General features: G+C 42.6%; 1 protein-coding gene across 2 annotated transcripts in view; it reads left to right on the forward strand.

Annotated features, from left to right (window-relative positions):
* Positions 1-13,712, forward strand: part of LOC139539171 (phospholipid-transporting ATPase IC-like) — a 55,982-nt gene that overhangs the window by 37,308 nt on the left and 4,962 nt on the right. For both annotated transcript variants that reach the window (XM_071342037.1, XM_071342027.1), the window contains exons 13-26: positions 578-786; positions 1,220-1,263; positions 1,369-1,525; positions 2,089-2,277; positions 2,539-2,651; positions 2,936-3,100; positions 5,057-5,168; positions 5,458-5,533; positions 5,655-5,787; positions 7,306-7,594; positions 8,961-9,184; positions 9,821-9,904; positions 10,837-11,082; positions 11,261-11,399. In XM_071342037.1, the coding sequence (XP_071198138.1) occupies positions 578-786; positions 1,220-1,263; positions 1,369-1,525; positions 2,089-2,277; positions 2,539-2,651; positions 2,936-3,100; positions 5,057-5,168; positions 5,458-5,533; positions 5,655-5,787; positions 7,306-7,594; positions 8,961-9,184; positions 9,821-9,904; positions 10,837-11,082; positions 11,261-11,399 (2,180 nt within the window). The remainder of the gene's footprint in view (positions 1-577; positions 787-1,219; positions 1,264-1,368; positions 1,526-2,088; positions 2,278-2,538; positions 2,652-2,935; positions 3,101-5,056; positions 5,169-5,457; positions 5,534-5,654; positions 5,788-7,305; positions 7,595-8,960; positions 9,185-9,820; positions 9,905-10,836; positions 11,083-11,260; positions 11,400-13,712) is intronic.

Below are 13,712 nucleotides of genomic sequence, written 5' to 3' on the forward strand. Positions count from 1 at the left end.
CTGAACGGACGGATTATCTCCTAGTATCCTCTGAACGGACGGATTATCTCCTAGTATCCTCTGAACGGTCGGATTATCTCCTAGTATCCTCTGAACGGACGGATTATCTCCTAGTATCCTCTGAACGGTCGGATTATCTCCTAGTATCCTCTGAACGGACGGATTATCTCCTAGTATCCTCTGAACGGACGGATTGTCTCCTAGTATCCTCTGAACGGACGGATTGTCTCCTAGTATCCTCTGAACGGACGGATTATCTCCTAGTATCCTCTGAACGGTTGGATTATCTCCTAGTATCCTCTGAACTGTCGTATTATCTCCTAGTATCCTCTGAACTGTTGAATTATCTCCTAGTATCCTCTGAACTGTCGTATTATCTCCTAGTATCCTCTGAACTGTCGTATTATCTCCTAGTCCCTAGTATCCTAACACCCGTGTACCTGAGGGAATAATAATAGAATACTGAATTGAGTCATAATGAGAGTATTTCAGGTCCCCACTTCCAAAATAGGTTTCTAGTCTAGTGTCTTTCCGTGTTTAAAATAAAGGTGAAATATATTTCCAATTTCCTCTCCAGTGTGGAGGTGATTCGTTTGGGCCAGTCCAAATTCATCAACTGGGACCTTCAGATGTACTACCAGGAGAAAGACACCCCAGCCAAGGCCCGCACCACCACCCTCAACGAGCAACTGGGTCAGATCGAATACATCTTCTCAGACAAGACCGGTACCCTCACGCAAAACATCATGGCCTTCAAGAAGTGCACCATCGCTGGACGTACCTTTGGTAAGACTTACTTGTTATATCCTGGCTAGAGTGTAGCTTTGGTGTTCTCAGATCTGTTTGTGCTGTCGTTGTCGAGGGTCGTTGTCATTTCACTACACCCTGCCGTACAAAAAGTACAATTTTATGAATTATTTTGTAAGGATGTCAACATTGACAATTTTTTTTATTGGAACTGAACTAGTTAAAAATATCTGAACAATATTCAGTATGGACGCTTCCTTCACCATCTGCTAAATATGTGTATGTGACCAATAACGTTTCATTTTATTTGTTGTCATTGCCAAATGACTATTTTTAAGGTCTGGTACCTCCCAAGTATTGCTTGAATGGACATCCTGGTCCACTCTGCATTGTTTTGAATGTAACAGATATCACCTGTAAACATCGTTTAGAAGCTTGTGACGTGATTTATTCATGTCTTTTCATTTTACAGGTGACCCTGCTAATGTTGAGGGTGTACCTCTGGATCGTGGGAAGGTAAATTTTTTTTACTGAAACAGTATTTTATTCAGATTTGACACATACAGTGCTTCACCTATAGCATTGTCTTGATGCTCATTTCTTTCCCTCGCTACTTCACAGCCAGTGGACTTTACCTGGAACAAGTACGCAGACAGGAAGTTTGAGTACCTGGATCATTCCCTGGTGGCCTGCATCCGGTCCAAGAAGGACAAAGACACCCTGGAGTTCTTCAAGCTGCTGTCTCTGTGTCACACTGTCATGGTGGAACAGAAAGAAGGTGAGCAACCTGCGTAGTGATGATAGTTCAAAGTTCAATCAATCATTGGATGATTTTATTTATTTATTGATTGGTCAGTTCAGAAATCACTGATCACACATATACAGTATGTGATTAGTCCTGTTAATTGAACACACCTAGGAAGACTAGGTAGCCTTCCTTCAGAGTACCATGGAGATTTGGCCCCAGAGTGGATGTGGCCTACAAGCACATTTGGCTTTTAAAGTCCTCTAGTTAGTACATACAGAACAGAGAGAGGGTGAGCAACCTGTATTATAGTAATGCTAGAGGTCAAAGTTCAGAAACAAATTCTTATAATGTAATAGACTGTTTTCCTGGACACCTAAAAGAAAAAGCCTGGTCCTGAACTTGATGGAGAATCTTCATTAGAAAATCCTTCTTAGTCCAGAACCGAGCTTTTATCTTTGTCTGGGAAACCAGCCCAGGTAGTTTTAGTTTAGAGTACCATGGACACCGATGAATAGTCTACAATAAAGGTGTGACATAAACCTCTGGCCACAGAGTTTGTATGTCTTTATGTGTCTGTTGTCCTCAATCCTCAGATGAGTTGGTGTACCAGGCAGCCTCTCCTGACGAGGGGGCTCTGGTGACAGCTGCCAGGAACTTTGGTTTTGTGTTCCTGTCCCGTACCCAGGACACCATCACCATCAGCGAGATGGACCAGGAGATGACCTATGAGATGCTGGCCCTGCTCGACTTTAACAGCGACCGTAAACGCATGTCCATCATCCGTGAGTGAATATTTTAAGACTGTGATCATGGTGTCCCCTCTAGGGTTGTAAAAGTTCTGGGATTTTTCGCAAAGTTCCGAGCTTTATTGGAATTCCGAGTTGGAGAATTCCCTCCCTGCTTATTCCTTGATGATTTGGAAATCTTCTAACCGGCCTAGATTTATGGGAACTTTGGCAACGCTTCTGAAATGTTGTAATACTAGCCTTTTCACTGTGACCATCTCCCTAACATGCAGTCTCCTCTCTCTCTCGCTCTGACAGTGAGGTTCCCTGACGGTCGGATCCGTTTGTATTGCAAAGGAGCAGACACGGTCATCTACGAACGCCTCTCTCCTAAATCCAAACACAAGGAAGTGACCCAGACTGCTCTAGACGTAAGTCACTGGTGTCTTTTGATAGGCTGGATGTAATGGATGGTTTTCAGTCTATGTAGAGTAGTAGGTGGCCAGGCTATGAAGCATGTGTGTGGTTGTATTTTGAGCTCGGACATTCTGGACTTTCCCTTTTTGGTTGGTCACGTATTGAATGAATCTTGGCTCTAGTAGTTCCAGAATGGTGAAAATATCCCCCTGTTTATTCATTGGTTCTCATTCCAGTAATTCCATATGTGCTATGATGTTCAAATAAACCTAAACCAAAACCTTCTCTTCCGTTGTAGATCTTTGCCAACGAGACTCTCCGGACCTTGTGTCTGTGCTACAAGGATATCAGTAAGCAGGAGTTTGACGCCTGGGCTAAGAAGCACAAGGCTGCCAGTGTTACTATGGGCAACAGGGAGGCTGCTCTAGATCGAGTGTATGAACAAATCGAGAGCAACCTCATGGTAGGACGCTCATCACACATAATGAGAACATGCTAAACAAAATTGTCAATTAAATCTAGGGCCTATTTAACCTCCTTAAGGATCGTCCCTTTTTTCCCAACAAGTTTGTAGTTGAAGTTTGTAGAAATGTGAAAGGAATGTAGGAGAATATAACACATTAGATCTGGTAAAAGATAATACAAAGAAAATAAAAAAAAGTATTTTTGTACCATCTTTGAAATGCAAGAGAAAAGCCATAATGTATTATTCCATCCCAGGTGCAATTTAGATGTTGGCCACTAGATGGCAGCAGTGTATGTGCAAAGGTTTAGTCTGATCCAATGAACCGTTGCATTTCTGTTCAAAATATTGTATCAAGACTGCCCAAATATGCCTAATTTGTTGATTAATAACGTTTCATGTTCAAAACTGTGCACTCTCCTCAAACAATAGCATGGTATTCTTTCACTGTAATAGCTACTGTAAATTGGACAGTGCAGTTAGATTAACAAGAATTTAAGCTTTCTGCCCATATCAGATATGTCTATGTCCTGGGAAATGTTCTTGTTACTTACAACCTCATGCTAATCGTATTAGCCTACTTTAGCTCAACCGTCCTGCAGGGCACCCACCAATCCTGAAGAAGTTAAAGGACTGATTCACTGAAATATATGTAATATATTTTTGGGCAGTAGAATACAGTGCATTCGGAAAGCATTCAGAATCCTTGACTTTTTCCACGTTTTGTTACATTACAGCCTTATTCTAAAATGGATTACATAGTTTTTTATCAATTTATACACAGTACCCCAAAATGACAAATGTATTCAGAATAAAAAAAAACTGACATTTACATAAGTATTCTCTGACCCTTTACTCAGTACTTTGTTGAAGCACCTTGGGCAGTGATTACATCCTTGAGTCTTCTTGGGTATGACGCTACAAGCTTGGCACACCTGTATTTGTGGAGTTTCTCCCATTTCTTCTCTGTAGATCCTCTCAAGCTCTGTTAGATTGGTTTGGGAGTGTCGCTGTACAGCTATTTTCAGGTCTCCAGATGTTCGATCGGGCTCTGGCAGGGCTACTCGAGGACATTCAGAGACTGTCTTACTGTGTGCTTAGGGTCGTTGTTCTGTTGGAAGGTGAACCTTTGCCCCAGTCTGAGGTCATGAACGCTCTGGATCAAGGATCTCTCTGTTCTTCTATACGTTCATCTTTCCCTTGATCCTGACTAGTCTCCCAGTCCCTGAAAAACATCCCCTTCACCTCCCTGATCAAGGACCTTCTCCCACGATTGCTCAGTTTGGCTGGGCGGCCAGCTCTAGGAAGAGTCTTGGTGGTTCCAATCATCTTCCATTTAAGAATGATGGAGTCCACTGTGCTCTTGGGGACCTTCAATGCTGTAGAATTGTTTTGCTACCCTTCCCCAGATCTGTGCTTCGACACAATCGGACAATTCCTGCAACCTCATAGCTTGGTTTTTGCTCAGACATGCACTGTCAATTGTGGGACCTTATATAGACAGATGTGTGCCTTGCCAAATCATGTCCAATCAATTGCATTTACCACAGGTGGACTCCAATCAAGTTGTAGGAACATCTTAAGGATGATCAATGGAAACAGGATGCACCTAAGCTAAATATTGAGTCTCATAGCAAAGTTTCTGAATACTTATCTAAATAAGGTATTTCAGTTTATTTTTTATAAATTAGCAGAAAAATCGAAGCCAGTTTCTGCTTTGTCGTTATGGGGTTTCGTGTCGAGAGTGAGTTTTATTTCTAAAATATATTTTAGAATAAGGCGTAGCGTAATAAAATGTGGGAGAAGTCTGAATACTTTCCGAATGCACTATGTTCTACAAGTTCCAATAGTTAATTTTTACATACATGCTGTTCAGAGCTTTGGCTCGCCCAAAAGTTGCTGCTTCCTTCTACTCTTAAAGGAGACATGTTTGCTTTGTTTTGTCCTAATCGGCAGATGATCGGAGCGACTGCCATCGAGGACAAGCTACAGGACGGGGTTCCTGAGACCATCGCCAAGCTGGCAAAGGCTGACATCAAGATCTGGGTTCTCACTGGAGATAAGAAAGGTATGAGGGGGAAAAAAAGGGTAAAGAAAGGTATAGTCTCAGGGGCGGGCCCGTCTGAATGTTCATCTCTATGCAACCAGAGACTGGGGTTCCCTATACAGTGGCCAGGGCTCATAGTAATGTACTATAGGATGTCATGTTTACCTCCCAACAATGTTTTACTGTTGATTTAAGTATTGAGATCAAACCTTCTTGAGCTGCTACTTCACTGAGTCTGCAGCTTGATGGAATGTGTATTGATGGCTGGGATGGAAAGAAACACGGAGACTTTAACATTTCCTACTTGCAGAAACGGCTGAGAACATTGGCTATTCCTGTGAGCTGCTTACCGACGGTATGCAGATCCACTATGGAGAGGATGTCAAGTAGGTTTGATTTTCAATAATACTTATATCCTCTGGGATCAAATATACATCTTGTTAATATACAGTGTGTTTATTTTTAACCCCCACATTTTTAAAAACCCTTCTGTGTTTTGTCGACCAGTGAGAAGCTGCGGCTCAGACAGGCGAACAGAAGGGATCAGCCGCCTGCGTTCGGTCGGACCAGGAAGAAAGTACCGGATCCGTTCTTCCCTGAGCCTGGCAGGAACGCTCTCGTCATCACTGGAGGCTGGCTGGTGAGTGTAGTAGCCTACTACGTCGTAGTTGGTCTTCAACTTAAAACAATCTTGGTCGCCCGAAAGTCATGTATTTTTCCATATATAGACACACCACATGTGTTGGAATAAAATCAACTATTTGCGTTGAGCTTATCTGATGCTTTATTAAGCGCACTGTTTAATGAAATAAGACACGTGATTCAAGAGGGAGCCAGAGATCAAGATGACAAGAAGAAAAAAACACTACCTGACCCGAACCACCTCTTCTCCCGCTGGCCTTCTGTTATGCTCTTGACGGTGCCGGTATTAGGTTACACGAGTGGTCAGCAACTTTTTTTTCATGTGGAATGCCAGTTTATCTTACCATTTCTAACGATCTGCGTGCCAGTTATGGTTTTCATATGCACATTTTCGTGGAACAGTTTCATTTATTTTATAATAATGTCTTCGTATCTCAAAATCATTGTCATAATCAAAATTCTATCTGAATGAAAATACAAATCTAACATTAACTTCTATTACCAACTGTGTAAAAATAGCCTACTTAAAGCCACCAAATAAAAACACTGCAGTCTGCAGGTAGAACATATCCTGATCAAAAACAAATTTCCTATAAATCACATTGAAATTACATTGGTTACGCATGGCCTGTCTGCAACGAACTTGAAATATTCTATCAACTATCACCAGAAGCTAGCAACTTTTGTATAAAATATTCTGGTCCCTCTGAGTTTCCCGTGTCAGTGAGCTCCAGACAGACACAGCTGGAGGCTGTTCAGGAGTAAGAGGTAATCAGGTGGTCCTATTTTATGACGTTTCCACTGGATCAGAGCATGATATTTTTCCCAAATGGGGGAGAGCTGGAAAGATTTTTCAAATACATTGTGGATCTATTGTCTTTCTAAATTCATGTAAAAACAAACTTTTTTTGCTTGGTGTTTAAAGTGAAGAAAACAACATTACTTTGAGAAGCTCATTAGTGGCGGTGAGTTAAGACAATCAGAAATACTATCAGATCCCAAAATGGGCACATTTAATAGGCCTACATTTTGCTTGCAGGCCAGGTAGCCTAGTACTACTTCTATGCGTAATCGGGTGCGCGTCCTTACTCAACATTGACAAGAGCACTCATAAATGGAATGAAATTAACCAAAACTTGTTTCTCACAAGTGTTGCATTGGTTGTGCACTCTGCAAACAACATGTCCACTCTGACAATGAGAATGGTAAAAGACTGGAATAATAATAATAATAATGAATGTATTAACATAAATGACTGTAAGCAAAAACACATTGTAGATTCAAAATGATGGTAATTAACAGTACATGTACTACTGGTGCTATATGTAATGGGGAATTAATAGACACTAACAATCAAATGCAAAAAATTCACACAATGAAGTTATGAAACAATTAATGTGCACGAATTGCCTAAGCAAGTGAAATAGATAACAGAAGTGAAATAAAGAATAAGAAATGAAGAGTAAACATGTCTGTCTGTCTGTCTCGCTCTGTTTGTCTGTCTGTCTGTCTGCAGAACGAGATCTTATACGAGAAGAAAAAGAAGCGTCGCCGTTTTCGACTGAAGCGTCTCGGTAAGAGACCTGCCTCCGCCACGCCCCAGGATGCCGCCCAGCCAATCGACGACTGGGAGAAGGAGACCCGTCAGGTGGACTTTGTGAACATGGCGTGCGAGTGCGAAGCGGTCATCTGCTGTCGTGTCACGCCCAAACAGAAGGCCAACGTGGTCAGCCTGGTGAAGAAGTATAAGAAGGCCGTGACGCTGTCCATCGGCGACGGAGCCAACGACGTCAACATGATCAAGAGTACGGGAGGATATTCATTTACTCTTTAAGTTATTCATCATCTATTAGTAATTGTTGAAGCTAGAATCTTTAATTTGAAAAAATAACAAAGCGGCAGTTTTTTTTAAATTCATAGACTGCTATGGATGCAGTGACTGACCATCCATTATATAAAAATTATAGTTTTAACCATGCTATAAGGCTATACTGTGTTTGTTTACATTGTTTAAAAATACTGGCGTAAAACAAGCTTCTATTCTGGGTTCTGATGGGGTACGACAGTTGAACTAAGCTCATGAGGCATTTATAAGTTTATATCCTTCAGGAATCAGTGGATATACAGTATATCATTAATTTGATGTAGCAACTAAAGATTATAGCTTTAAAGATGAATTTGATTTTCACCACACAGGTTAATTACCATAGGGTTAGATCTTTATTATCTTGAAATTAATATTGAAAGCTGTTATACTCTTGACCCCGTTTTACTTCAAACTAAATGTATACTAATGTGATGTGTTTGAGATCAAGGTTGTTTGATATCGATTCTGCACAAAAGGACCCCCTACAGTACACATTTACTGACTATTTACTTCTCCCTGCCTAGCTCCATCTATACTTCTCCCTGTCTCGCTCCGTCTATACTTCTCCCTGTCTCGCTCCGTCTATACTTCTCCCTGTCTCGCTCCGTCTATACTTCTCCCTGTCTCGCTCCGTCTATACTTCTCCCTGTCTCGCCCCGTCTATACTTCTCCCTGTCTCGCTCCGTCTATACTTCTCCCTGTCTCGCTCCGTCTATACTTCTCCCTGTCTCGCTCCGTCTATACTTCTCCCTGTCTCGCTCCGTCTATACTTCTCCCTGTCTCGCTCCGTCTATACTTCTCCCTGCCTCGCTCCGTCTATACTTCTCCCTGCCTAGCTCCGTCTATACTTCTCCCTGCCTAGCTCCGTCTATACTTCTCCCTGCCTCGCCCCGTCTATACTTCTCCCTGCCTCGCTCCGTCTATACTTCTCCCTGCCTCGCTCCGTCTATACTTCTCCCTGTCTCGCTCCGTCTATACTTCTCCCTGTCTCGCTCCGTCTATACTTCTCCCTGTCTCGCTCCGTCTATACTTCTCCCTGTCTCGCTCCGTCTATACTTCTCCCTGTCTCGCTCCGTCTATACTTCTCCCTGTCTCGCTCCGTCTATACTTCTCCCTGTCTCGCTCCGTCTATACTTCTCCCTGTCCCTATTTTGCCCTGTGTCTCATTCAATTACATTTAAATTCAATAGACTTTATTGACATGGCAAGTTAAATCACTTACATTGTCCAAGTACATAACAACAATGGTGGGACGAACAGTAATGATAATCTCTCTCCCTCCACCTCACTTTCTCCCTCTCCAGCTGCAGACATCGGTGTGGGTATATCCGGTCAGGAGGGCATGCAGGCGGTGATGTCCAGTGACTATGCCTTCGCTCAGTTCCGCTACCTGGAGCGTCTCCTGCTGGTCCACGGCCGCTGGTCCTACATCCGCATGTGCAAGTTCCTCCGCTTCTTCTTCTTCAAGAACTTTGCCTTCACCCTGGTCCACTTCTGGTACTCCTTCTTCAATGGGTTCTCAGCTCAGGTGAGGGAATGTTCTAGGCGTGGAGTGTGTACCAAATGGCAACTTATTGACTATACCAGGGCTGCCAAACCCTGTTCCTGGGGATCTACCCTCCTGTAGGTTTTCACTCCAACCCTGTTCCTGGGGATCTAACCTCCTGTAGGTTTTCACTCCAACCCTGTTCCTGGGGATCTAACCTCCTGTAGGTTTTCACTCCAACCCCAGTTGTAACTAACCTGATTTAGCTTAGCAACCAGCTAATTCAAATAATCAGGTATGTTAGATTAGGGTTGAAGTGAAAACCTGCAGGACTGTAGGTCTCCAGGAATGGAGTTGGGCAGCCCTGCACTACATAGTAGTGGGCACGGCGTGGGGAGCGGAGAGGGAGAGGCGTGGGGAGCGGAAACAACGTAGCTATGTACGGTGACAAGGCAGCAGGATGGATAACAGACGGTAGCAATCATGCTGTCTATTTGAACTGTGTTTTCATGTATTCATTGACCACTTATCTAGACTGACTTCAAAAACCCCCAATTACTTTAGTAACTTTCCGTAACATCTACTATGGTAAAGAGGATGTATCCTAAATGTGTACATGTATGACAGAAGAATGAATGATATTATTATTTTATTTATGAGTTTTTGTTACCGCTCCAGGTTGCCTATGAAGACTGGTTCATTACTTTATACAACGTGATGTACAGCTCCCTTCCCGTCCTGTTGGTTGGCTTATTGGATCAGGTAAACTTTAATATTGACACACTGACGATGGTTTAACATCCGAAACATTTGTCTTGGCGTTATCACCTCTTGTTGAAATGAAAATATTTAGCGTACATTTTTTTAATAAACTTTGAAATTCTCCTACTTGAATTTATGTTCTTTACATGTTTTTAAGTGATTAACATTTAATCAAAATCCTTTGTATTTTCATCACTCACTGACTATGTGTCATATGATCTGAAGAAGACGATGTTTAGCTAATACTGAGTTAAGGTGGGCCTTTACACTTCAGCAAACAAAGGAAAGGAGGGGTCGCTCAACAACAATGACAAAAAAATCATGAGGCTTACCAAGAAAAACTTCCAAAAGGACTCATTCTAGGGTAGAAAGGAGTTGGAGCGTTCAACAACAAAAGGCAGAGGTTTGATTTATTTTAGCTCAGTTTAATCCGTTGTTCTTCAAGATGAGAACAGGTGACTGACGTTTCGAAGTCAAGCTGATGTCTTCCTCAGCCCTGTGTAGGATCTTCTGAAATTTAAATGGGGACCCTTTGAGACAATATTTAATCTGATTATCAAACAAAGACTTAAAAAAAAATCTTCAAATGGATATAGAATACAACCTCTTAGTGTCAACTAAGAGCGTCTTACACTATTAAAATACGGGACCTAAAATTGAGGTAATATGAACACACAGCGTTAACTGTGTCACCTAATAATCCCCAGTTTACAATTGGCTCATTCATCCCCCCTCCTCTCCCCCAGGTCGTTGCTGTAAATGAGAACGTTTTCTCAGTCAACTTACCTGGTAAAATAACGGATAAATAAAAAAATAGGGAGTATCATTTTTCCAAGTGGGGTTCCGTCCAAGTGTCAATATGGGGTTGAGTGCAGTAGAAGTTTGTGAACCCCTGAGCTAATATGTCATTTCTATTTCCTGTTTCCTCGAAGGACGTGAACGACAAACTGAGTAGAAAGTTCCCCAAGTTATACCTTCCGGGTCAGCAGGGGGCGCTGTTCAACTACAAGAACTTCTTCATCAGTCTGTTCCACGGCATCTTCACCTCTCTGGTGATCTTCTTCATCCCGTACGGGGCGTTCCTCCAGACCATGGGGCAGGACGGAGAGGCACCCTCAGACTACCAGTCCCTCGCTGTGGTCATGGCTTCCTCTCTCATCTTCACCGTCAACATGCAGGTAGCTGGAGAATGATTGGTTGATTGATTCGTTGGTTGGTTGGATTGGTTGCTGTTCTTTTTATAAAACTGTTCAGTTCAAATGCAAGACTGATGAGGCGATTTTTATTTTATTTTTATAGCTGTTAACAAGTATTGTAGAGCTGCTGTATTTTCCTGTCTCTTCTGGTCTCTCCCAGATATCTCTGGAGACGTCATACTGGACCTTTGTGAACTGCTTCGCCGTCCTCTGCAGTATAGCCATATACTTCGGCATCATGTTCGATATCCACAGTGCAGGAATCCACGTCATCTTCCCGTCAACCTTCACTTTCACCGGTGAGTTCTGCTTCATATCTGTGGTGCATTCATCAGTGCACACCGTAGTGAAATGTTTTGCAACTGAAACATTTTCACAATGGGAGTTTCTTATTGGAAAAGTTCAGGTTAGTCGCGCCCATTTTCAGCTGTTGGCTTCCGTTTGGTTCCGACACACGTGGGTCCCGTTTTTTTGTTGCAAATCGTTTTAAAATGTTGTGCCCTAATGAACATGACCCTGGTCACAGATGGTGGTGATAACGATGATTATGATCAGGGATCTACATTTAAAAATAAATATTGGTAGCACTGGTGTTCCCAATTGAAAGTTAGGAGCACAACATTAAATCTTGGAGCAGCAGATATTTTTAATTGATTGACATAAAACATATTGGGCCTATATGAATTGTAGCCGGTTTTGAAGCACATGCTCTAGAAACTAATATTTAACCCTGTAAAGATGTTTGTTTATTATTAAAAACCTACAATGTTAATTTAGAAAAACCTGTCATTGAAATGTAAAAAGTATTTTGTGTAATATTAGTTTTCTAAACTGTCTCTTTTTTTAAGAGCGTCGAGTTTGTGAGTGAGGACATGCAAGAGATCATTCATTAATTGCTATGATCATTGATCTTCCAAACGTTTTCACTCAGTCCCCCCCCCTTCCAAAAGCCCATTTCCTACAATTGTACAATATTTTGTAATTTCTTATATATGTTCTTGTGATATCTGAGTAACTCAAACATTACAACAAAAGCAATGAGCTAAAAGAACGTTAGCTGACATGGGCTAGTTGATCTGGACATTTCTAACACGTTATAAATATCTCTCTGAGGTCTGACTGACATGACGAGGAACTGCTGATGCACCTCATTTAGAAACGGAACCTTATGTATTCTACTATTACAACTTCCAGGAGTAACTTAAAAGCTGGACTGAGTTGCTTAATAAAAAATAAAAAGAACAGCTTCTTTCGAAAAATGGTTCCCAAACTGTGGGGCCCCCTCTGCCAACTGATGTGCCCCACAGTTTGGGCCCCCTCTGCCGACCGATGTGCCACACAATTTGGGCCCCCCTGCCGACCGGCGTGCCCCACAGTTTGGACCCCCTCTGCCGACCGACGTGCCACACAGTTTGGGCCCCCCTACCGACCGGCGTGCCCCACAGTTTGGGCCCCCCTGCCGACCGGCGTGCCCCACAGTTTGGGAACCCCTGTTCTAAAGAAGCCATCTCTTTTGCTTTCTTTCTGTGCCTCCAAATGTTTAGATGTACTGGTAAAGTTACCAGGTTGTTAGCTAGCTGAGGTAACGTGACTGATGTTTAGATGTACTGGTAAAGTTACCAGGTTGTTAGCTAGCTGAGGTAACGTGACTGATGTTTAGATGTACTGGTAAAGTTACCAGGTTGTTAGCTAGCTGAGGTAACGTGACTGATGTTTAGATGTACTGGTAAAGTTACCAGGTTGTTAGCTAGCTGAGGTAACGTGACTGATGTTTAGATGTACTGGTAAAGTTACCAGGTTGTTAGCTAGCTGAGGTAACGTGACTGATGTTTAGATGTACTGGTAAAGTTACCAGGTTGTTAGCTAGCTGAGGTAACGTGACTGATGTTTAGATGTACTGATAAAGTTACCAGGTTGTTAGCTAGCTGAGGTAACATGACTGATGTTTAGATGTACTGGTAAAGTTACCAGGTTGTTAGCTAGCTGAGGTAACGTGACTGATGTTTAGATGTACTGGTAAAGTTACCAGGTTGTTAGCTAGCTGAGGTAACGTGACTGATGTTTAGATGTACTGATAAAGTTTCATTTGGCTTCCGCAACGCGGTTAGCCTCAGTTGCTGGGACCGCTACTATCTGTCCAGGGATACTGCCAAACCCTAGTCTGAAGAGCTGATGCTTGGCGAAGCAGCTAGCCAGGTTTCCTTGACAATTTGAACACAAGCCGCGATGCGGTTAACCCTTGTGGATGGGACTGTGGATAGTCCCGGGCTTGTGGATGTTTAAATCCCTTCTGTTTGTGGCTGTTTCCATCGGACACCTGTGAGCTGTGTTGGTGTTTTAAGGAGGAGAGGACAGTGTTTTGCTCTCACAGACAACTGGGAAAACAGACTATCTAAAGGGACAATCCATGAGGAATAACATTGTTGTGGATGGCGTACCAGAGTCTCCACCTGGATGGCGTACCAGAGTCTCCACATGAGACCTGGACGGCGTCTGCGGAGAAAGGACTGAGAAAAATGATTACCGAAGAACTACAAGACGAATCATAGGAAGATTAAAGGTGGATCACGCCTACAGGACTGGAGAACCTGTAACGAGCCCAGGTGACAGAC

Source organism: Salvelinus alpinus, chromosome 1 (assembly GCF_045679555.1).
Source record: "Salvelinus alpinus chromosome 1, SLU_Salpinus.1, whole genome shotgun sequence".
Lineage (NCBI taxonomy): Eukaryota > Metazoa > Chordata > Actinopteri > Salmoniformes > Salmonidae > Salvelinus > Salvelinus alpinus.